Raw genomic sequence first — 25,329 nt, forward strand, 5'->3', positions numbered from 1 at the left:
TCTAACCAGCTCCTTCACCCATTTTTCTGAATGGATAGCAATATCCTCATGCAAAAAAAAAGCTAGTTAGGACAGTGTGTTGCACTATTTCAGCATGCAATATCGAGCTATAACACAACGCCATCTAGGGGTTTCTGCCCTGGCACGGCTCACAGAGCTGACCAAGAAGATCCCGCATGCAGTATTGGGCTGGGAGACGGGGCTAGGATATGAAAGTCTGCCTCCACATCTCTCATCATGTGTGGAGCTTGTTACCACTAGTCCAGCCCCTGTAGTCTAGCTCCAACAGGACTCTGTACAGTAGGTGTAATCTTGCATGCACCCCATAGAAAATGAGTATGTGTGTGTGTGTGTGTTTGTGTGTGTGTGTGCATGTAGGACAGTGTGTGAAAGGGTCCTTAGGGTTATGGTTGTGCACTTAAAAGTTAGAGAAATGTTTTATCACATGCTTTCAAGACAAACTATTGTCTGTCATGGACTTGTACGCCATTTTCTAAAGTACAGTATCCATACAGGCCTAAAGGTTAGTACTTGTTCTTGACAACATCATCATCCCACCTGGTCAAGTCCTTCAGTCAGGACAAATCCCTGCTTCTTTGCTTTGAACGTGGCATAGTAACGATAATACACCTTACTGCCCCCTGGTGTTGATATCTGTTAAGGGCATTTAAAACGCAGCTCGTATAGTTTCATCATCTCTGATCTGTGAGACGCATGGATCTGGTCAAATTTTTACAAGGAAATAAAATAACTTCCCTTATGAAATTCTACTTTATGGTCAGGAAAACCCAACAGGCACTAAAAATAATCCCACCACTGCGCCCTGACCAGGAGCCTGGGTGACACCAGGTTTGTGTCTTTCAGCTAACAAGGCCTAATCCAGAGCCACCATCGAGTGAAGCGCCTCCTCATCCCTCAAGCAACAGTGTCACATTTGATTTCTCTTCCCTCCGCTTCCAACTTTGTGTTTCCTCTTCAGCCTGCGTGAGGTTTTCCTCAGAGGCTGAACAGAGTTGCTTGAGGTTCATACATTCAGTCACTGATGTGGTACATTCATCACTTTCATTGGGTGGGAGGCGATTACATCAGTGAGAAGGACCTTGTGAGTCATACTTATGAGCAGGTGTCATCTGTCTTTGTGAGAAAGTGCATCTATTGCTTGTGATAAATGTGTGGAAGAGTTTGAAAGACAGGAACCCTGCGTTTCTATCTGACTGGAGTGTGTCAGTGAATGTGTCTGTGTACTGGAGAGAGAGAGAGAGAGAGAGAGAGACAGCATCTGTTACAGTGTAAGAAAGCACACCCGAAGGTGCAAGGCTAATGCTGTAATACTGTATGCATGTGACACCGGGTGTCCTAGTTGAGTGTACGCAGAAATATTTCTCAGATACCTTTCACCTTTCATGCTCCTGTAAGAGCTCGGATGTCGCAGTATTGAAGGTAACAGTCCTGACCAGAACCTGCCGTCGTTATTACAATGGGTCAATGACACTGTCCATAAATATGTTACTGATGATTTCTGACTCACTGTCCAGATAATTTAAGAATCAGAACTTTGGAAACGAGTGTACTGTCTGTCTTAGAACAACTGATTTGTGTTTGTTTGTTTGTGTGTATATACTGTATATATTTGTGCACACCAGTGTATCTCCTGCTCTCAGACTGGCAGCGAGGACCAGTCAATATCCAGTTAAAAGTCTAAAATGTCATGTGTCTGCATGCTGATAAAAAATCTTGGGGGAAACACTGGTTTGCACTGTCGATAAAAACAAAACATCCTATGTTTGTGTGTGTTTTGTGCAAAGGTGATTAGTGTATGTGTGTGTGTGAGTGTGTGTGTTATAGTTTATAACACTGCAGCCCCAGTGCAGGAAGGGCACAGTTTAGAGGTCCAGGGAGGGAGAAGGGGTTCTTTGTGGTCTTTGAGCGGCTGTCTCTGAGGTGCAGGCTGGAGGAGGAGGAAGAGAAGGTGAGATGCTAGAAATCCAGTAACCAAGGCCATTAACTGAAGAGATAAAGCACACATGTGGCTCAATGAACAACGGTTACCACAAAAACAAGAAACTGTACTGTACAGCTTTTCAAACTGTTTTCCAATTCTCCGCCTTTCTTCCTGAAGGTGTTCACTTTATCGATCTCTGTCAGAAATGTGAGAGAAAGGCAGAGAATTGGAATGAATCCTGTGTGATGAGTGACAAAAAGCCAGTTGAAAAAAACAGCAGAGTTATCCACGGGTGGGTAGTTGCCATGTGAGGACAGTAGTTTTATTTTCCATGTCCCTCCAAAACCAGGAAGGTGGATTTACAGATGCTTCTCTGTCTCGAGTTAAACCTGGGTGTGAGCTGTTTTGAGGTTATTCCAAACCGAACGTGCTTGTTTCCTCTACAGCAGTGACCAGCTTCTCATAGAGCATGGAGAAGGAGAGGTACGGTGGGAGGTCCAGACGATTAAAGCAAGTGTGAGCCCTGTAGAGACAAGTAAACACACACCAAGAGATTATTAGATATGAGATGGATGGCAAGATGACTCATCTGTGCAAGATCTGTCTTCATACATATATATATCCTCCCCGAAAATTTTGTTGAAGTATTGAGCTGGCCTATAATCTATTTCACACATCTGACCTCATACAAATAAGGAATCATCTGATCTAATTTCTGTTCTTTATGTGTTACTTGGAATGTGGGGGTGGGGTGGAAACATGGTTCTCCCACAGAGCTGCCACTTTGGTCTGATTTATCAATTCAGTGGGTACTTTTCTTATTTCACCATAACTTCATCAGCAGCAGCATTACAAATTAATTTAACCTTTAATAGTTTAATGAAATAATAATTATTACAAGTGCCAACAATACGCATATTAAAAGTGGAAATAACTAACATAATTTACTTTTAACCTTAATAAAATGTCAAAATGAGTTTTCCATTCATTTGCCTCTTTTAAGTACAGATCTGCTGAACAATGCTAATTGTTGCACCCACTGAATTGACAAATCAGACCAAAGTGGCAGCTCTGTGGGAGAACCATGTTTCCACCCCACCCCCAGATTCCAAGTAACAAATAAAGAACAGAAATTAGATCAGACGATGCCTTATTCATATGAGGCCAGCTGTGTGAATTATATTATAGGCTAACAAGCTTTGCATGACCAGTTTACAGATGGCTGGTAGAGAAATGTTTAGTCCCTTATATTCTTAAATAATTAAATGTTTTCTAATATTAACATATTCATCCAGTTACTTGGTTGGTAGTTAACCCATCAGACAGTAATCTTACCTGGGTAAGGAAGTGATTTTTCCCCACTTCTCCACACAGAATCTGCGGGGTCCATTACTGCCCCGTAGAGAGGCGAAACCCTCGTAGGGAATACTGGAGGTGCCTGTCACAAACTAGAAACAGGAAGACCACAGAAGTCACAAGAAGCATAAAAACAGCACCTAAAACACTGTCATTCTTCATAACTTTAAATGGATATAAATGAGTCTTTTTAAGTCTGTTTATTAATCTGAAATCTGTTTATTAATTGCCATGTGAAGGTTTCACAGTCTGTGACGTGCAGTGAACACAACTCTGCAGCACCTGCAGGGCACCCGGCCTCCACACGGGGGCAGCCTGTGTGCATGCGGTCACCCACGTGCCCTACCTGCAGCAGCCTCAGCCTCTGCTCATTGTTGAATCTCTCCACAGCTGCCCAGAACCAGCGAATCACTGTGTGGTTGTCATGGTAACCTGTGGGGGGGGGGGGGGGGGGGGGCAGAGGGGGTAGAGGATGATGGTGCATGAGTCAGATGAATAACAAATAAGATCTCCGTCCCCTGTTCCTCTCCTCTCTTTCACCTCCCACCCCACTATTTCTCCACTGTGATGTTTGAATGGGCTCTGCTGTTTAATGTTTAATGGCCGGAGCGGTTTTGTCCGTCTCAGTCGATTCCTCTATTAAAAGAGCCTCATACTGAGTCACGGCCGATTGTCAGTTTGAGCTCTCTTGAGTCCCTGCTGCTGGCAGCTTTTCAACTTGTATTGGCCAGACCCTTAAAAAGCCCTTTAATGTGATCCCTTATAAATGCTTTGGGCACCGACGCTTGCATCTGTGCACTGTACACAATATGTACTACAATAATTAAATAGCAGTAACTCACTACGTTTCAAGTGCTCATTATACAGCACATTGCAGAAAAGCCTAATACAATGATTAAATAGGAAATGGAATAAGTTATGCCAAATGTTCACTTGCACTGATCACACTGACAGTGGATCAGTCTAATAGCTGCATCCAGCACAGCACATTGGCCGTTTCACTCATGGAAGTCAGTATGAAGTCGGTTGTCTACATAAACTCTACTAAAACTACTGGGTTTGAATCCTCAGACTGGTTGAGAAAGAATTATAGAGAAATATTTTAACCCTCCTCAGCCATTACTTATTACCAATGTTCTCTAGAGCAAGGCACCCAGTCCCTCACTGCTGAAAACAGAGGTTTCGTGGCTGCACACCTGCAGCTTCAAGGTGTGAATGAATGTGTAAGCAGAGGAGCCTCTGTATGCAGCTGCCTTTGCTGGTTTTCCCACGTTGCTGTCAGCGTTCCACGGACACTTTCATCTACATCTCTGCCTCCCTCCAGCTTTACATACCTCCTCTGTACTCTGTGTTGTTCCTCCAGTCTGCCAGGTCGATCTCTGCAGTGCCTGCAATTACCAGCTCCAGCTCCCTGGCATCAAACACAGACACCAGTCGCACATCCACCACCTAACAAACACACACACACGCAAATTGATGAACACATGGAAAAACCTATGGCACAGCCTATTCATTTAACACAGTCCTCCTACATATGTCAGAATATTTGAAGCATTTCAGAGCTTTGAGACAACACAGTTAGAGTACATGCACATTGTGCAGATACACAGTGAGACAGATGGTAGAAGGATAAACACTGTTGGGGAAAAAGTTTCCCTCCCGTACTAAGTAAATTTGGGACTTGAATTGTTAAGCAAACCGGGGCCTATAAACTAACACAGGCACACATGTAGCTCACAAACACCCAGTAATCTGTCACCCTGCCAGACAAGGGATTTTAGCAGGGGTGGGGTTTGTACTACTTATTTAAACACAATAAAAAAAAAAGCACCAGTCCAGATTACAGATCGCTCTTGGTTCACTTTGTCATGCAGGGCTTTCAGTGCATGTAGGACTATGGGCTATGTCTGCCTGGTGATAGATAAGCTAGCTAAGACGAGTTCACACTGAAAACAGACCTCTGGTAAGGAGCGAATATGTCACATGGTTGTTCTCTGAAATACAATTCTGCTTCGTCATTTGCTCTTTTGGCTTGATCCCAAGTATTTTCATTCTTTCTTGCTGAAATTGATAGTGACACTGGCCACTTGCTCAAAGCATCATCATCTACCACAGTAAATGCCAGATGTCAGTAGGAGTGTGTGTGTCTGTGTGTGTGTGGATGGATGCTCCTGTGTTTGTTCTGGTCAAAAAGTAGGAATTCTCAGCACCTGATGCGATGACGCAACAGCAGTGTCACTGATATTGATCACCCGTCCTGTCACACAGTAGGTTATAGCTCTTGTGCTCTGTGAAGCCATAAAATCCTACTTGCTTCACATTTAAAAAAGGCTCATGGCCTAAATCATAAACGTGCTGTACCTCATAAAAGCCTCGGACCAGGCTCTCCGTCTGCTGGGCCACTCCCCTCTCTATACGCCACTTGACCATTCGCTCGATGTACTCCTTCTTGTTCCTCTCTGACACAGGGATACCAGCCCCACCCGGCTTCAGCTCTCTCTCTGTAATCTGAAGAATCGCAGGCAGACAGTGACACTTGATTTTCAAAAGTACATTTATTTTCACAACAAAACTAATTTAACAAATCCAAAATGAATTATTTTAATCAACCACTCATCTACCTGTCCAAAAACCTCCTCATTGACAGTGAAAGTGAGGTCCAGCATGTCTTCGATGTCATTGTCCTTCATCCACTGAAGGCTCTGGTGGAACTCCTCATCCAGGAACTCCAGGTCACTCAGGTCACACGGGCTGCATGAGCACAGGCCGAGGTTACGCGGAGTTTACACAGGGGTCAGTAAGATATTGACATGTCCTAATCATGAACCATGGCTGATGTAACAACTGAGGTTGAAGGTCAATTAACCTGGTGTGTAACAGCATGTAGCTTAAATAGCTTTCTCCAGATGTAGCTCTAGTGCAAGCAAAATATAACCCACACGATTTATTACATATGAGGATAAATCCCTTGAGATGTACCATGTCGGTTTTCAGTGGGCTGACATACTTACTAAGATATGCTTATAAGAAATAAAAGCAGAAGGCAAAGCACACTTTGAGCAAACCATTTCTAAATTAATTTCAGGTTATATGAAGACAACTGCGCACTCTGAGCATGAGTGTCTTTACTTTGACCTAAAACATTCTCAACATGTCCTCCAAATGCTCCTATAAACCTGTGAAGTTTACACCATTTTTGCTTGGTTTTCACTCTTTAGACTGGCCTTTATGTCCACAGGTTTTCAACACACAGCACATGTGTGTGATGTGTAAGACTGCTAATATATTTTGATCTTTTACCAGCACTGTTCCCATCATGCTCTAGGTAACAAAAACACAGTATAATGTTACTATGGAGACAGTGAATTAGGTATTTATAGTTGTTTTTTTTTAAGCTCATATTATTCCTTACATTTTACATTATATTATAAGGTGTTTACAAATTGTGTTTTTTGAGAACTGCATTTCTATTTGTTTGATAAAGGCTTATCTGCAAAGTAATGGTGGAGCAAAGCAAGGATCCATTTGGCTGATGAGGTTAAGAACCCTTCTTATTACATAAACATCTGTCATTTAACCCTAACCCTTAGTGCAGGCATTTGGCAGGATTTGAAATTGTTTGGACAAAGCTATTAATAAGGGCACTGCTCCTGCTGATAGGAAGCTCAGCCAGCTGCTAGCTGAGGGGATCTCATAATATCTGCTCTTACAGTTAGTGAGAGGGATCTAATTGGATGTGGTGGTACCCTGCATTGGCTGTTATATTGGCTGGGTAGACAGAGGGAAACAGGCTGAGGGACATACATGCGAAGAAGCCCCTTGTAGAAGGGTCGGGTAAAGAAGGCATCCAGCAGGTACTGATGGACGAGGGCCAGCCCCAGGATACGGCCACTGAAGCGAAACCTTGATACAACACAGAAAACACAGGTGAATACAGGGACCAACATCAGAACTGGACTGAATTTACTGTTTTTAAATGTAGTCGGCTTATGTGCACTTGCTTCCTCCACGCCGTGCCTCATGTCGTATTTGACAGACTTAAACACCCACATCTGTTGTCTTCTTCATCCAGCCAATGACATTATGATTTTCCAGCCTAGCTGTCTGACCATCTATTCATCAGTCCGCTCATCCATATATCCAACCATTCATCAATCCGCCCGTCCATCCAATCACTGTCACTAAGGCAGAATTGACTGGTGAGCCACAGACTGCTGATCCAAATTTCCGCACAGCAACCCGCAAATTACTTCTATTTTGGGATCAGCACACAACAGCAGCCAGAGCTGACAAAATGAGCACTTTACAGTCAGCTCAGCAGCAAGTGCAGCTTCAACAAGCATACGATGGATAGACAGGCAGACAGACGGATACTGTAGATAGAGTAATCACACATAAATATATGGAAATCTCACCACTCGTGGTGGTTGTCTACAAAGGCGGACATGGGGCTGATCTGGACAGTGTATGTGTCATTGGCTGAATATTCAAACAGGCCGTAGTACGGGTTGAACAGTTCTCTGGACACCAAGAAGAAAAACTCTCTGGAGGGCCCACTGTAGTCCAGACTGCAAGACAAACATCATAATCCACATGCAGTACATACACATCAGTAGGAAAAGTGAATCAGTGAATGCTCTTCAGCAGCTACTGTGCAGTTTAGCAAAGCACTCAAAGGAACAAGGTATATTGAACATATTGGATTTTGGTGTAGAACAAAACGGTCTAAGTTGCTGCAGCTGCTCCTTTACCAGAAAACTGTTATCAAATGTGTGTGTAATTACAAATTCTGAATGCTCAAGATAAGAATGAATGCTCAGCAAAACTCACCTGGATCAATTACAGATAGCAAATACACATGAGGAAATGAACTGGGATTGAGATGTGTCTTTCTCACCCGTCCTCGCCTACGAAGCTGACATAGAGTTTACTCCTCTGTAGGTCTTTACGGGAGTAACACATGATCTGGTTAAAGGCGTCCTCCAGGAGGTGATCTCTGCGTATGATCAGCCTGGGAGCACACACACACACACACACACACACACACACACACACACACACACACACACACACACACACACACAGTATTAGACCTGATGTTAACAATGTTTGTGTTGACACTTTGTATAAACTCATACAAAGTTAGCTGTTAACTTTATAGAGTTAATTCTTTTGAACTTGAAGAGAATGAAGAGAATACTTTTTGAGGGGGTTAAAGTTAAGGGTGTGTTGAGCAGTCCTGCTAATTGTGTGTTAATTGTGTGTTAAGTTTAAAAAGTCAGTCAGTTACTTTTTTTTTTTTTTTTTTTTACAGCTGGGTACTCTAGTTGTGCATTACCCAAACAGGAATAAACAGTGCATGTGTTGGGGGCTGTTTTCATCTGTGTATGAATCTACATTTGCTGCTTCAGTGAGTGTTTCTGGTAACAGGGCAGTGTGTGAGGGGTTGACTCAAAATAAACTACAGTGTTGTGTTCATGGTAATAATGGAACTTGTCACCCAGTGCAGCAGTGTGGTTCACAGTTGTGTTTTGAATAGTTTTTGTACAACAACGGAGCTCTATAGCACAGAGAAATAATACCAGATATATCAGGCCGTGATGCACAATACTTGTTCGTTAGACAATTCATGGTTGGTTTGGGTCTTTTCATGGGATTTGTAGACAACAATAAAAATATGAAATATTTATAGACTCATCATTGAACACTGTAAAGGCCAAAACTTCTTTCCTTGTTTTCCTGCTTCCACTGACTTAAAACAGTAAGTGAAGAAAGCTGGCCATTAATGAGCTGGCCATAGGAAATTTTGTTCATCAAATCAGTGTTAAATAAGGCAATCCCGACATGAATCTCTTTACGTTCCAGCATTTAAACATACTTGACTTTCCCTGGTCCTTGGCCATAACCCTTGGTCTCGAGCTTTCGATAGAAGTTTCTCAGTTTAGCCTCAAAATCTCGCTTATAGGGAGCAGGAGCACGGGCGTTGGCTCGCTGAGTGCCTGAGACGTAAATGAGAGAGAGAGAGTAAGAAGACACACCGGCAGAGAGACACAGGAAGAAAGAGAAAGGGGGGGAGAAAATTAAAAGGGGGGCAGAGATGGGTGAAGATGGACAAACAGGTCCAGGGAGATTGAGATAAAATGAAATTTGAATGATCCCAAGCGGACGTTGGTTAAAGCCTGAATGGGTGAGCAGTCTGAGAATCTGAAGTACTGCATGCAGGTTAATCCTGGATTGTCATTTATTATTATTTTTTTTTTTTTTCATCAGACTGTTGTAGCATTATTCATTCAAAAATACAGAGAACTGTTATTCCAGCTCACAGCTTTATCTCCACTACTGTATCTAAATGACGGTAATTTGGCTGAATAGTTTAAGGTCAGAAGAAGGCTCAGTATAAAGTGTATACAGAAGGTCAGACAGAAGTAGATAAACAGTGACAGATGAGCAGGAGAAAAGGAGTCCATATCACTGTGGGCCTATTTGTATTTGAAATAAAGATAAGGAGACTAGATGAGGACAAGTCAACTACAATTTGCCTGATGACTCATCTGAAGGGGCCTCATACTCCATCAGAAGTGCTTGTTGGATGGCCGAACAGCTTCGGTAACGCCTTCCCAAGGTCGGCTCCAACAAGCAGAAGCAGGGATTGGCCAGGCACCCAAGAAAGTACGCAGGGTCTGAACTTCTCTCTCAAGCTCTCTTTGATCGTTCTTTGTTTTTTTTTGTGGCACTTTTCAGGTAAATACCTGAATGCAACATTGTAAACACCATCCAGGAAAAACCGTCTGAAAATATGCACTGTTTCTTTGTGTGTCCATTCGGAAAACAACTATAAACATTTGATTTCCAGCATGGTCAGGCAACACTTCGTATGAAGTAGTTCTTTTCCATCATAACTCGTCTTTTATTTAGCCTGAAAATGTAAACCAAACCTCATGGTGAAAGGTGTGGAATCTCATAACGGGCAGGAATTTAATAAAGGTGAGGAAAGGTGCAGCATGCCAATAAAGCTGCTGCAGACAAAGTGAGACAGAGACTTACCAGGGGAGCTCTGAGGAGAGGACAGGGAGTAACCTGGGTGGAGTAATGGTGGCACATATGACATCACCTCCTCCTCAAATAAGCTGGAGACAACAGTACAGCATTAGCACAGGTGGAAAAAAAAATGGGAATTACAACTTTTATTGGAAGTGGTGGAGCCAACTGGCAATAATTTTCACAAGTGACCGATAAGTCCCCCACACCCACGCAGAGACACACCTGCACAGGACTCACCTCAGCAGCATGACGAGGTCGGCGTCACTAGAGAGACGAGCCAGCCCATTGACTCCCTCACTGCGAATAAACTGCACCTTCTCCCTGCAAACATACACATCCACGCACACACACGTCAGGGGGGGGAGCTGGCACAATCCATTAGGATTAAAGGTTAACTGTGTGTTCGGGATGACTGATGATGATGATGATGATGATAATGGAGGTGGTGGAGGTGAGCAAGGCCGGAGAGGAGGAGAGAGGCGGAGAGTAAAAATGGAAGCAATGAAAGAGAGAAAACAATAAGAGGAAGAGAGAGAAAGAGAGACTTAAAGAGACGTACTTGAGTGAGTGGTTCCTGGCAAGTTCGGGCTGTCTTTCCTGTAGAATCTCAAAGATGTTGGGTTGCCGTAGAAACGCCACTATTTTGTCATTGTAGGCTAAAGGAGTAAGGCGAGAGAATTAGGAGTGTGTATTTTGTGTCTTGAGTGTGTTCACACTTTGCATCGATGCATATATATACAAGTGACTCACCCACAGGCACCACATCGTGGTACTGACTCCGACTGGAGCCGCTGAAGGTGCTGGAGGGGCGGGGCATGACGGGCGGGTTGGCTTGGCGAGAGTCGTCCACTACCTGTGACAAAAGGAAGCACTACAGTTCAGGTCGCATCCTAGTTCTGACACCGATCCACCAGCCAGTCATCACCAAAAACCTCAGCTCGCCCATTTCAACACCTGATGGTTTAGTTAGTTCTCGCCCTTTAATGACACATCTGTTATTCTTGATGTTGCAATGTGAGAGAACTCATATGACTATATTATGGCTGTAATATAACAGGCCTATTTATAGACAGTTAAACCTGGGAGAAAAATAAAGAGGCATTGCTGAGGCATCTTATTGTCTTGAGATATGGCGAATACAGACCTCATGCGCAGTAAAAAAAGTAATCTTGGGCATATTTTCATTTACTGTAATATTCTTTTGTTGCTGGCAGTGATGTGTTTTCGTTGTCTGATGCTGTCTCACCATTTCGCTGTCTGTCTGTCCTTCTCTCCCTCACGATTTGACCTGGCTAGTCTCTCGCGCTCCATGTGGCAGATTTGAAATCTGTCTTTCTCCGCTGCAGCCAGTATAAATTTCCATTTTCCCTCCCATATTCTGTCCCTTCAAACAGGAACGCCTTAAAATACATATTGCTCACATTTGTTCTGACATAGAACTGATGCTGCTGATGCCAGTATGGCATGAAAATCAACAGAGATTTGAATTTGCTAGTTTATAGGCATACCAAACCAGCTCAGCATTTAAGGCTTAAGATGGCGGTGGAAAAGCATATTAAGAAGCATCTTCAGATAATTCATAGACGGTGTAGGACTGTGTCAGGAAAACCAAACCCAACAGACAAACTATAGATAAAATGGGACACTGAGAAATGATTATGTAAATTTGGCAGTTTCTTGCATTAAAAAGATTATTTTTGAGCAATCACAGATATCAGATTTTCCCACAAGCACCTATCCAAAATCCATTACCTTAGACAGATACATGAACCCAATAATGTTGCAGGTTTTATGGATGAAGAAGGCAACAATGCTTCACTATGCTCTCTTGTGTTTGTGGTAATCAAACTATATCATTACTAATTAGTATCACTGCTAATGCACAGAGGGAAGCTTATCAGTCCAACATGGTGCTTTGGAAGAGATGGTTGTAAAGGAGCCAGGAGCAATTATCAGCCACAGGTGTGGTACACTTCTCTTCTTTATCAAATGAATAAAAAAAATCAGTTATTTGACATATATATAGACATGTACAGCATCACAAGATTTTCAGTCACTCAGGTGATAAAGTAAGACATCTAGAAGGACTAAGTCACGGTCTTTAAATGTCGTGATGTTTGACTGCACTAAAGGCTTGAGCAGATTTTAAAAAGATACTTCAAGTAGTAAGAATGGGGAAAAGAAGCAAAATTGAGTTAACTTTCTATTGCTGCACCCTTGACGTGCATTTCCCCCGAGCACTGATGTTCTGCTTGATGGCTCCACCACAGGACCCGAGCAGAATTAACTTCCTGCTTGTGCCCACAATGCAGAAACTCACTTAGCATAGCATTTTTCTCCTTCAACCTGGCCTCTATGAACACTGCAGTGTTGTGTGAGCCTTAAGTTGACTCCAGGTGATGAGTGGTGCAGTGGCGGGTAGTCTCTCACCTCCCCAGCACTGTGGCTGCGCTGGCGGCTCAGGTGCTGGCGGTGGGCCAGCAGCCCGGTCGAGCGAGAGCTCTGGAGGGGTAGCCGTGGGTCAATGAAGGTCGTGGAGCGACAGTTGTGATCCACAAAGAAGGGCTGGTGATTGAGATGCAAATACACACAGTCATACACAGATAAACTGTGCTAAGTAAACACATGAACATGCGGTGCACTGACAATAAAAAAGCAGCACTGAAAACTACTGGACAGCAGAGCAGAGATTATCACTGGATGCACGTGGCCTTCAGGGTTGAGGTAATCCCAGGTCAGGAGTCAAAGGTTAGGGGTCACAAACACACTCATACCTTCCCGGTATGGTCGTGCTTCATCTCCCACCCTCGGGGAAGCTCCAGCTGCTTGTTGGAGAACATGTTGAGGAAGGTGACGAGGTCGCGGTTGTGCTGGTAGCGCTCGAAGTAATGAGCGTCCCGGCGCACCTTACTGATCATGTGCTTCAGGCAGGTGTTGCTCGTAAACATGCGGTAGGCACTCTGGGCAGACAGAGAGAGAGAGAGCAGCGGAGTGAGGTCATCACAAAGAGACAGAAGACAGACGTGGCGTTTACATGTCTGCCTGTCGACATATTTTGTCTCTGCGATAGCATCACAAATGTTCAAAATGTAGTCACAAAACTTTACAGGTGTGTAACTAAGGTCAAAATGAAGGCTGAGGTCAAAGGTGGGTGTGATGCCAGCAAGGACACTGGAAGTGGGGGACTGGAAGTAGGGAAGCCCATGGCCTACATTTCTTTTAAGTTGTGGATCACTGTATCCCAGTTTCCATCATTCCCGCCCACTCTGAGACATCAGGTAAAAACTACAGACCATCCTGTCATTTGTCAGCTTTCAAAAAACTGCATGTGTCTAAGCCTGCAAAGAATTAACTAAAGCAACTATCCTTTTTTCAAAAAAAGCCCAAAGTATGAAGTTTATAGTGAAAAGAAAGATGCAAAGTTTGCTTATAAATAATGATAATAAATAATGATGGAATTCACTGATCTGCTACCTCTAATAAATAACAGTACTGGGTCATACACTCTGTGCAGCATTGCTGTATTACAGCACTGGACTGCAGTACTACATAGTGAACTCAGTGGCTCATTCAGGCGGCAGGCAACTATGTCTATGTCTTTTGTTTACAAGCAGACAGATAAATCAATGTAAAAGAAGTACAGGGTCAAAAGTGACAGAGGAGGCCAAGCATGTTACACTGACAGGGTTTGAATGCAGCACGGTGAAGAAGTCGGGGCTGCACAGGAACTTGGCGCTGGGTGACTGAAGCAGCAGGGAGAGGCGTGAGCGACCACTGGCGTGAGCGGCTGTGCTTTCTCGCCGGTATTCTGCAACAGAATCAACACACACTGGTCAAAACAAAGAGACACTAACCTAAGCAGCATATTTCATGACAACATAAGACATCTGTTTTTGATACAGTATGCTAAGACTGAGGCACAAGCAAAGATGGGCAAGTGCAGACAGGAAAAAAAAACAGATACACAGCTCTTGTGAATAAAACCTCAGTTTTTTCTGTTTCTGTATTTGTTTTTAATCGGTTTGCTGAAACTGACCAGAAATGGAGTGGGGCATCAGTTCGCTTTCTGGTTCAGGGAGCAGGTCAACCGAGCTTTCCTCTGTCCGCTCGCTGTTGGTTATGGTCCTCCTGATGCTCTGGTATCTGTGATTGGGAGTATAGTGAAAGTATAGTGTTTCACAAGTTCAGCAAAAAATGATTTCTAAAACTAATTTATATAAAAATCAAAGATTAAAACTGAGGAATTTTCAGTGGACAGAGGATAATACAGAAGCACTTCTCTATTTAAAGTCTTTGTATACCTTTGTTTATTCAAAGGTACATTAGTTCAGAAAAGTCTCAAGATGAAGAGAAACAAAGAGAAACCCACAGGCAATGTCCATTTAAAAGAGGACAGATAAAAAATAGGTCTCTGAGTGGACGTTTTTGGAAGCACGCAAGTTTTGTTTTTTGTTCCCTAGCCTGTTAAAAGCCTCTACAGATAAACTAAACCCTTGGTTTAGTGAGATACTGAATACAGTATATACCTATACTTCTAAATAGAAGTATTTACTATTGAGAAAAACTATGCTGGGGATTGCAGTACATTTCTCTTTACAAAGCCTACCTGCGGTTGAGTTGTTCCATCTGCTGAATGGAGTTGGAGCGGGTCAGGCCCTGCGGGGCAGGAGGTCCGGTGGGACGCTGCCATGTGGTGGTCCTGTTCACGTGGTCTACGAAAAAGATCCTCCCATGGCTGTCGATACGAGCCTCCCAGTCTGAGAAGCAATTAATAGTTGATACAAAGTACATGTTTAATGCCTCAGGGAAACGCAGCTGTTAACGTAAAAACACGCCAATGGCCAATAACATACAATGGCATTAACAACAGTCTCAGAGCCTTTGTTCTGTATCATGACATGGATATATTTCATATTTAGGTCAGACAACCCAGAACTATTTATTATATATATATATATTACTATTTATTTTACAGTAGTTTTTTCTAATTCTGTAGAAAATGCATTCACAAAATTAGCTTTAGCCAAATGGCTATAGACATGGTAACAACTTTGCGATGCTGAGCTAAATGCTAACATAAGCAAACATCCTCACACTGATGACTAACAAATTTTGATTTTGACCTGTGCACTAGAGGAAGAGTCACAGAGTCAAAGTTATTACAGTTCATGCTGTGGGAAACATAAATATCTTCAACCAATGGGCTAATTGTCTTAATATTTAACTCAAAACCAAAACCATTAACATCGCTAGATAAAAAAATCAAGAGATCACCAAAGTCATTTATTCTCTGGAGATCATAAACACCAACTATCAAGATAACTACGAGTCATTTGAGGTTAATTTGTAGTCCAAGCTTTGTAGTTCTAGTTAGAGTGACTCAGTAGATAATGGACAGGGACACACATGGATACACATACAGAGACACATAAACACAAAGACACACTGCTAAACACAAATGGTGGCATACACAGATAAAGTAGATGAACAATATGGCGCATGCAGACACACACACTCACTGGGGGGTAGAGGCTCGTCCACACGTTGGTATCGGTGGATGTCGTGACGAACAGAGGGAAGCGAACGTACAGGATGGCCGTTGACATGAGTACCTGAACACAGAAAACATCCAAGAGACAAGGAATTTTGTTTTAATATACTGAAAATATGTTTTGAATAGCACTGTTGTTCAGTTAACTCAGGTGCCTTTACGACTATCTTTGCGTGAAAGTACCTTCCTCTCCATCTGTTTCTGTGGTAACTTGCTCTGAATCCACAGACCCCGCCTCCTCACGTGGCTTTGTCTCCTCCCCTTCCTGTTCTCCAACCACGCCCCCTGCAGCCTGAAGGCTGAGCCTCCTTACACTGATCTCCTCAACCTCCTCTTGCTCGCTGGCTGGCGGAGCTTCTCCCTCAGCCTCAGTGACATCAGCTTGCCCACCGCCTTCATCGTCTACAGCTTGAGTGGTTGGTGGGGTGCTGGAAACTACATCTCCCCCTGGATCTATGGCCGTCTCCGCTCCCTCCTCTGCTTCCTACAAAATATCCCACAAAACAGAAAAAATAATCAGTGAAAAGAATGGACAAAAGGCCCATAGTTTTAGAGGTGGTGGTGACACAAGTTAAGATCACTAGGCGATTCACACCCACTACAAAATATCTTTGAATTAACAGGAAATGGGTCAATCCAAATTGAAACTCACAGCATAAGCGTGAGCAGCACTGGCTCCATCACCAAGGAAATAAAAGAAAGCTGAGAGAAGTTTGGTTTCATGCAAATATGCAGTGGTGTGTAGGAGTGACAACTCAGAGGATAACTGGATGTTCTGCTTCCAGTTCACCCAAGTTCACTGCCAGAACAAGACAAATCAGACAATACGCAAAATTATCTCCAACTAACTGAATAAGAAATATGTATATTAAGCCCTACGCTGACAGTGGAATGATGGCGTTCAGTGTGTCCCCCAGGTTTACAGCTTTGGGAGGGCAGACAGACACCAACACAAACACTTAAAGGAATCATGGTGTTCATGTGTTTCTTTTAATGACAACAGGAGAGCTACTCCAGCTGCTACGTGTGCATGTGTGTGCACACGAGTCTGGGTGTGTGTGCACGTTGGGGCAGAACTCCGCTGTGCGCAATACAGAGAGCAGAGGTGCCGCTGGGGGAGCGGGGTGCCCCCCTAATATAATGGTAGGGGAAACACTGGCGTTACAGTACAGTACTCTGGTGCAGTGTCATACAAATACAGCTGGGCACTAGGACCCAGCGGAGACTGCTACTCAGTCCAATGCATGCACTGTGGGGAAACTAATAACACTTGGCCACAGCACGTAAAGAAGATGAAATACTGCTATGACGACATTTGACAATAGCAAAATATTACTAGAAGACATGATTGGAGTGTGGTCACATCCATGAATATCTGAGCAAACTATGATAAATACTAAACCTGATTATAAAGCTGATAATCTGATAATAATTAGAGGGAGTTTTGCAGGTGAACACCTTGTCTTATTTTAGCTTTCTGTTTTAGCGTTCTTACTACTTACAGGAACTGGGACTTCATCATAATGTTTAAGATACAAATGAATGGCAGTCTTTTGCAATGATCAGTAAAATGCCTAGTCCTGAAACATTCACTGTACAATGTGCACAGTGCACATCAGTAACTAATGCACATTCATCATGTTTTAAGCATATTAAATGTGAACAAAAAGTTGGACCATGAGCTGTGATGTAAGGATAATGAACTCACCACAGCTGTGGTCAGTGTGATTGGACAGCTCTCTGACGATGAGAAGGCCGTCTGTGGGGCTGTTGCCATGGAGCAGGTGTCAATCTCCGATAAGGGTTCCTCACCAGGCGCCCTTCCCTCTTCAAGCAACGCTCCACCCTCAAGCAAAGCATTATGGGATACAGCCTCTGTGAAAGGAGCCTCCTCCACTTCAGAGAAGACGTCTGGCTCCAAAACATCCTCCAAGTCCAGACCTGCTTCCACCTCTACCTCAGGGGGCACGTCTTCTGTCACAGCACCTGCACCCTCGGGCTCCTCATCTAGCACTGAGGGCTCGAGCTGCTCAGGCTCCTGCTGGAGTTCAGGAAACGGGTAGTCTTCATCTGGGCCGCCGTCATTCGGAGGTTCTCCATTCATCAGCAGTGGCGACAGTGGCACTGGACTGATGTCATTGGCACCTGACCTCTCCTCGTCCTCGTCTGAATCTATGTGCAACATGGCGCTGAGCCTTGTGTGTGTGGGGAAGCTAGAGCGCAGTTTGGGTGAGGCTGCACCCAGAGGTCTTTCACCAGGACCCTTGGGGGCCTCAATAGCATCCAGGCCCTCACTGAGTGACCTCTGGAGCATTTCATGGCCTGATGAGCTTTCAGGCTCCGCAAATCTAGCCTCAGCTCCAAGAAGAGACAGGTCCTTTTCGGGGCAGGCCATGGCCCCACCTTCCCACATGCCTTGGGAACCCTGGGAGCCGGTAGGGGAGGGGCCCGCAGAGACCACCCCTGGAAGGTGATGTGGCAGGTCTTCATCATCAGATGGAGTCCCTGGAGCTCCATTCAAGGATGAAATGCCAATGATAGAATCAGGAGAAGCACCTGCAGAAGGCAGGACAGGTCATGTTAATCAAAACAAATACATTTAAAGAAAAGATATTTCGTCTACAATATACAAATACAATTTAAAGGCGGACTTACCGTCAGGCCCGGTTGAGGTGAGCTCCACTTTGAACTGCAACTGGCCACTCACGTGTTCAGTGGGCAGGCGCCGACACAGAGGGAAACTCACAGGCTGGACACTGGAACAAACAAAAAAGAAAACATCAGTGAGGGATCTGTGAGCGCGCAACATTTTTATCTACTTCCTTATTTTTAATTTAAGTAAGGAAGTAGATCCTAAAAATGTCCTTCTGACATGGCTGAAGCTGGACTGTTTTATATAAAGTAATGTATGTGTACAGTGTATTTTGCGTTCTGTGTGTGTGTGTGTGTGTGAACTCACGTTTGCCTGTTTGTCACCTACCCGGGTATTTTTTCAATGAGCCTCTGAACAGGGATAGTGAGCTGACCCAGGAAGCGTTTGATGATTGGTCGGCTTTTTGCGAACTTGTCCTTTACCTCAATATACAGGATGTCTGTCATGAGTGCTACAAATGTGTATTTCTGAAGAAGCAAAAACATACATGGTAAGTACATTCATTCATTCATCAACTGTGTATTGATAGTATATTGTTTGAAAAGCAGTGCGTGTCTGTGTCCTCTGACTGATTTTGGATGTGTAAAAGCACCTCTCCATGCCAGATGGGGTTGGTGGTATTAGCAATGATGGCTGATCGTCGTTCCTGTCCGTGATGACTGAAGATGGGGAAGACGCTCCTCTTCCCTGGGTGGATGGACATCTTCAGGTATGGGTCCGGATTAAAAAACATGCCCTTCTTCAGACCAGTGGCACGCAAATCTGCAAGAAAACATTCCAGACAGCAGTCTTATAGCCAGAGGGCCAAATATCTAGCTAAGGGAAATGAAGGACTGGTTCCCTCTTCTCTGCCTTCTGGTGCAAAACTTGACCTGCAGGTATATAATGGCCAAGACAGGAAAGTGGTTTAGATGAGCAAGTTGTAAAAGGACATTCTGATCTTTTAAACTCATTAAACTAATCCTGATATTGCCTGACTTCAACAGAAAACTGAAAACATTCTTTGTCTTTGTCTGTCAGGAAAACACCTCTTTAAATTCCAAGACCATTTTCGTGTTTCCTGAACAGCTCTGAAAGTTTACTCTAGCTTTTCCCAGAGGAACGGTTAGACAAAGATGAAGATAAGATTTTATCACCCGGATAAAATCCACAAGTCTGGTCTGTGTTTTTGAGGGCTTTGGTAAATTTACTTCAAGTTAGTGAATCCACTTCCAGATTTGCTCTGATTTGTTACTGAGTATGATCACAAGAACTATCTGAAAAGCAGCGAGACACTAAAATAGGCACTTTAAAATATTAATCAAAATGTCTTCCAACATGAAAAAAAAAAAAACAAAAACTTTTCAACTCACCCGTCAAAGTAAAGCTGATCAGTTTCCGAGGATGTTCAATGCCCACCTGCTCTGCCAGCCCTTCCACCTGAGAGAGAAGGGATCATGTCACGCTCTGAACGCCACAGGAGAAAAACACATTGGACAAGTTTGTATTCCAGGGGCCACACACCTGTGTTTGTCCTAATGATTTCACATAACTCTGAATGTGAATACAGAAGACAACTTGGGAGGTGGTAGGAATTAAATTTACTATAAGCAGGCAGAACTGAAGCAGTGAGGAGGCACTGGTCATTGTTGATGCAGCAGGGACAAGTACATTGCTTATATGGACAGCCTAGGGTTAGGGATTGATTCTGTCATTCATGTACTAGTCATCAATCAGCTGGACAGTATGAAACATAGTTTACAAACAATGGCTTACATGCCTGTCATAGCTTTTATTTTCATTTCAGTTCAAAAATTCACTGTCAGAAACGTGAATTCTGCTTAGTGTGTTAATACAGCCCTGCTCTGTGGTCCCAAATTTGAGTTATGCACTGAACACAACTCACAAATGTAAGATCCTTTCAAAAACCTTTCAAGCAGAATTTTTTTGTCAGCAGGTGACTCTCACATCTAACATGTCAACAAAGGCCAGAGCTGAGCTAAAGCTTGAGACTCTGTGTGCCTAAATCTCAGACCGATTCTGCAATATTTCCCTCTCTGTCTCTGTCTCTCTCTCTCTCACACACACAGACACACACACACAGACCAGGATGGCTGGATTCTTCACGGTGATGCAGGGGGTTGTGGCTCGCAGGGCTCCACTCACTCCATGGTAGTACTTGAAACAGATCTTGGTCTCAGCTGTGAAAGAAGGAGTAAAGAGTTTTGTGGAATATGGACACTGTAAACATTCTCTGCCTATTGTAAGAAGGGTTGCACAGCTCACATGAAACTTTAAATCTGTCTTACCTTCCAGAAAAAACATTTTACATATTTTACAGTATATTTTCAAATAACTAAGAGACAGAAAACAAGTTTTTTTTTTTTCTCATAGACTGAATTGTATCATGAAGTACAACTGGTAACTTACGCTCCATGAAGTAGGGCCCAGCCTCCAGCCTCCAAACAATCTGACCTTTCTGAGTGCCATTCACCCCTCTGTTCTTACAGTCCCACACGTTGGACGGACTGGTTTCATCTGGAAAAAAGAGTAGGAACATTAATTAGATATGAGTGTGTGCTAATTCTGGGGTTAGACAAATCACGCACTTGCTGTGTTGACAGTCCCCCTTCAAACCAAAGACTGTTAAATCAAACAACAGATGACAGTGCTTAAGCTCTGGACTCATCGCTATGAAAAACTGCAATCAAGCTGCATCTGTTCCGCCTTTCAGTAAGTTTAGTCTGCAGACTTTCTTTAATCAGTGAAATCCATTCCCAAAATAACCTCCCTACAACCTCTAACCAGAAGGACAAACACCAAACTTCCTCTGAGTTAAAAACAGGGAGGGGGAATTCCGCTGTACGTAGCACTTTCGCACACAGATTAATGAAGCACCAAACTCAGCTGACTGGTGGAAAGTTTCGAGGGAGGACAGCATACTGTATATATATACGTGTGTGTGTGTGTGTGTACGTGTGCACGTGAGCATGCCCGTGTGTGTTTGTGTTTGAAGGGGAGTGGAGGAGGGGAGGGCAGGGTGCTTATCATTGAGTGTCTGCTTAGTCGAGGAAAGCAGTAGACCCTCTGGGGTATAAGACCCTGGAGCAGATAATGAAGTCCTGCCAGTCTTATGATCAATATGAAGTGACCTGACACCTCGACTGGCACCAGCAGTTTACACTATCTCTTTCTCCCACATAGCATTCCATCTACAAGGGAAACTAATCCAGACGGGTTAAGTCCTGGAGGTCATCAGAAATGAAACTAATCATTTGGTAAACAAGTTAAAACGATCTCCAGCTACATTCTGCTATAAAATAACTGCATGGTGCCCAGAATCTACTGCTGTATGCTGTACTGGGGGTTTTGTCTGACCTCTTGGACGTCAAAGACACCCATTGTTTTCAGAAATCCATTATCCATTACTAACACAATAGATCATGCTGAACAGCTCACAGGCTGCAATTTTCCCTGAATATCACTGTATTATACCAGTAATTATCTGGTGCAAAGAGGCAACTTTCACTTTCTGCCTCACCGCGTAATGAAAAGGCAAACATATGGACTGGCAGTGATCTGGTCACATTTAATTTTGTCAGACTGGAATAACAACATTGATTCTACACTTAAAAGATTATGTTAGAAAAAGCAGTTAATGCTAATTTTTAAAATAATGTATTATTTTCATGAGGGCAGCAGTATGCCTCCTGTTTCCCCACGTTTTGCGTGTGAGCCACAGTCTATGGTGTGAGCTTTAGATATTTAGAAGTTCACGTTTTTATCATCATTATCAAAACAATGGTCAAAACAGAAACTAAAGTAACACCGTAGTATCAGTTACACTCCAAAAACACGGGAGCCTACATTTCCCATAATGCCACCCACTGCAGCATTCTGTCTGACACTCCTTATGTTGTAAACTCCTCCAGTTCATCAGTCAGGGCTTCTCTTACAAGTTTTCTGTCTACAAGCCAAAACTGAGCTATGATGACCTCATCAGAGATATTGTCTCAGAAACAGTATACAGGTACCCAAATAATCTTTATGTATAAAAGCAGTGGAGTGCCCTTTTAATATTTCAGATTTTGGTTCCCTTTAATGTACATCATTGCCCATTATTAAATGTCATGAGCAAGTCGAGGGACCCTTGCTAGTTCAGACTAACAAGTTAATTGTTTATCTCTGCAAAGACCACAAAGGTGACAGCAAAGTAGTCTACAGTAAATACTGTTTTAATTTTGTTTGAAACGACCAAGCTAATGGAAGAACAGCTAGCCCAAAGGTGATGTTGGGACGTCAGCTCTTTACTAAGTAAGCAAAATGGCAAAGAATTCATAGATTCCTAAAACCAAATGTGCCGGTGGAACACATTTGCTCCTGTATTACTTTTCACCATGATGGACAGATCTGCCAGACAGCTTGAGACTGATAGCCTTCTTCAGCACACAGGTCAATGTATTTCCCCCCTGTCAAATTCCTGTCTCTAAGCAGGATTAGCATACATTATTGGAGACCACCACGCCTGCCACCAAGACATGCATGGTTTGTGATGGTGTGTGTGTGTTATCGTATACCGAGGCAGAGCTGTTACGTGTTGACTCAGCTTCCAGTCCTGTGTAAAGTCTCAGCAGCTCCCGTTTCAGTATTGACTTGGAGATGGAAGCTCCTGCACAAGACTCTACCTGGCTAAGCTCAGCTTCCAATAATAAAACACCCGGAGGACAGATAGGGTCAAGACAGCTCAGGTCCTGAGTGCCTGATAATTTCTGAATGAATCTGATCATATATGTTGCTTGAAATCAAATTTGCAGACATGAGATTTAGACCTGAGATAGATGAAAGTCACAAAAATGAGGACTTCACTTCTCTGAATGTTGACTTAAGATCCCAACACATTGACAAAAGTTACAATCATGAGAGAACATGGTGAAATCCTTGTTCCTGACTCCAAAATGATGGTCCGAGATCACACTGTGAGACACGTCTGCCCACGGCTGATTAAGAGCTCTGTCATGTAGCATGAAGCAGACATTAGGAAAAGCACAGGTCCATTTAGCTTCACTTTCGGGGTCCTGGTACTGTGCATGCTGGCTCACTGTCACGGCTTATCTTATTGGATCACTTCAACAGAACTAAGCCATCATTAACATTATTAGCTTGACTTGTGCTTTTCCTGTTATGACAAGTCAAAATGTCTGCTGTGAAAAAAGATTTGACACAGGATATACTGGCCAATGAGACACTGTGCCAATTTTGAATAAAATTTAAAATTGAACTAAAAAGCAGATCATTTCTGAGCATAAAATTTAATTCTCAGAACATATGTGATTTTTACACTAGATATATGCACAATACTATAAAACCATATTATCTATAATTTAGGTATTATAATACAGAAATACATGCTAAGGTCAGGTTTTATGCTTAACTCTAAGCCAATGAATAATTCCTAAAATGCTGTGGATTATTACATGTAACTGTGCCGCGATGTCAACGGACATCCAACAGACACAAACATCTTCATGTAACTGAAAGACATAAAAGCTAATAAGTGGACCCTTGTGTGATTTCCAGTTCTGGAATTGTTTTATAGAAGCTTCTGTTTGTTTGGCCTCATTTCAATTCACAGAGCAGCGTGATTAAATGACGGAAGTTAATAATGTGTTTCTGCTTGCATATTCACCACGCACCAATTCAGCAGAGATTTACTGCACAATCTGATGTGTCCAATTTACAAACAGCCTCATGATGTGACTAAGAACTCATCTCCCAGTGTGACATGGAATGAACCTGCAAAATTTTGCAAGTGAAACTTGACTCCCTAAAGACTTTGAGAGTCCAAGGCAAAAACATTCAAGTCTCAAGTTCTGACTTGTTAATGTCCCAGGACATTAAAATTTGTTGTAAATGTAAACGCATTCATTACATACTTATTATTAGGACTATTCATAGATTTCAGTTACACAATAAACACTACCACTATCAAATGTATCATTTCAATGGTATTCAAGAATTTCATATGGGCTTGCATTTGTTACTGAAGGCCTGTGACTTGACTTGAACCTATCCTCAAGGACTTGAGACTTGAAATGGACTTGACCTGCCCCAGAATAAGTAAAAGCAGCTCTACCTCTAAGAACTACATATGTAAAAATAATCATCTAACCAATGTGGTAAAGCCCGATCCAGTCGGTAGCATCCACTTCCTCCTTGATATCCCAGGATATGACGAGGTTCTGACCACGGTTCAGTGTGTACTCCAGAGTGGACGCCGTTAGCGAGGAACGGCTCTGGGAGCTCACCAGGTCTGTGTCGCTGTTAGCCCGTGGAAGCCCTATAGGACTGCTGACAACAGAGGCAGTATCAACAGCTGCCCCGCCCCTCTCTGCCAGGGTCCTCAGGTTCTCCGGGCTGAGGGTGTGCCGCAGGTGGGGGCTGCGCCTTCGTGGAGCTGACAGGTGTTCACGGCCCCCCACGGCCAGGTTTGGTGGATTATGGGAACGGGTCCTGGGTGGTAGGACTGCTGTGGCGAGGGAAGGGCGCATGTTGTGTGTCTGGTGAAGCAACAGCAACGAAGTGAAAACAGTTGATGAGAAGTCCTAAGAAGAGGCAGAGATGAGTAGGAGCTTCTTATTGTTTGTGCTGGTCGTTGATGTGATGCTGATTTATCCTTGGTGACTCAACTTAAATCCTGGTGTCTGAAGAGTGAGAGCTGGTTTGCTTCCTTCTACACAGAGGCCCCCACTATTGGTACTTTTGGTCCTCACAACCCAACATAACTGTCAAAGTTGAAGATATCCAACA

At 43.3% G+C, this 25,329-nt stretch overlaps 1 protein-coding gene across 1 annotated transcript; it reads right to left on the bottom strand.

Annotated features, from left to right (window-relative positions):
• Window positions 1-1,638: 1,638 nt before the first annotated feature.
• Window positions 1,639-25,070, bottom strand: hecw2a (HECT, C2 and WW domain containing E3 ubiquitin protein ligase 2a). Its single transcript, XM_041056991.1, has 29 exons — window positions 24,692-25,070; window positions 20,953-21,060; window positions 20,629-20,723; window positions 19,896-19,962; window positions 19,136-19,305; window positions 18,871-19,010; window positions 18,546-18,646; window positions 17,599-18,446; window positions 16,074-16,374; window positions 15,859-15,951; window positions 14,946-15,096; window positions 14,376-14,482; window positions 14,023-14,147; window positions 13,114-13,299; window positions 12,770-12,904; window positions 11,090-11,192; window positions 10,899-10,995; window positions 10,577-10,660; window positions 10,343-10,425; window positions 9,177-9,297; window positions 8,196-8,309; window positions 7,714-7,866; window positions 7,103-7,201; window positions 5,920-6,049; window positions 5,660-5,806; window positions 4,633-4,747; window positions 3,645-3,730; window positions 3,278-3,390; window positions 1,639-2,465 (listed from the first exon to the last, which is right to left on the bottom strand). The coding sequence occupies exons 1-29, from the start codon at window positions 25,068-25,070 to the stop codon at window positions 2,354-2,356; spliced, it is 4,563 nt and encodes a 1,520-aa protein (XP_040912925.1). The 3' UTR covers window positions 1,639-2,353.
• Between the last annotated feature and the right edge of the window lie 259 nt (window positions 25,071-25,329).

Source organism: Toxotes jaculatrix, chromosome 15 (genome assembly GCF_017976425.1).
Source record: "Toxotes jaculatrix isolate fToxJac2 chromosome 15, fToxJac2.pri, whole genome shotgun sequence".
Lineage (NCBI taxonomy): Eukaryota > Metazoa > Chordata > Actinopteri > Toxotidae > Toxotes > Toxotes jaculatrix.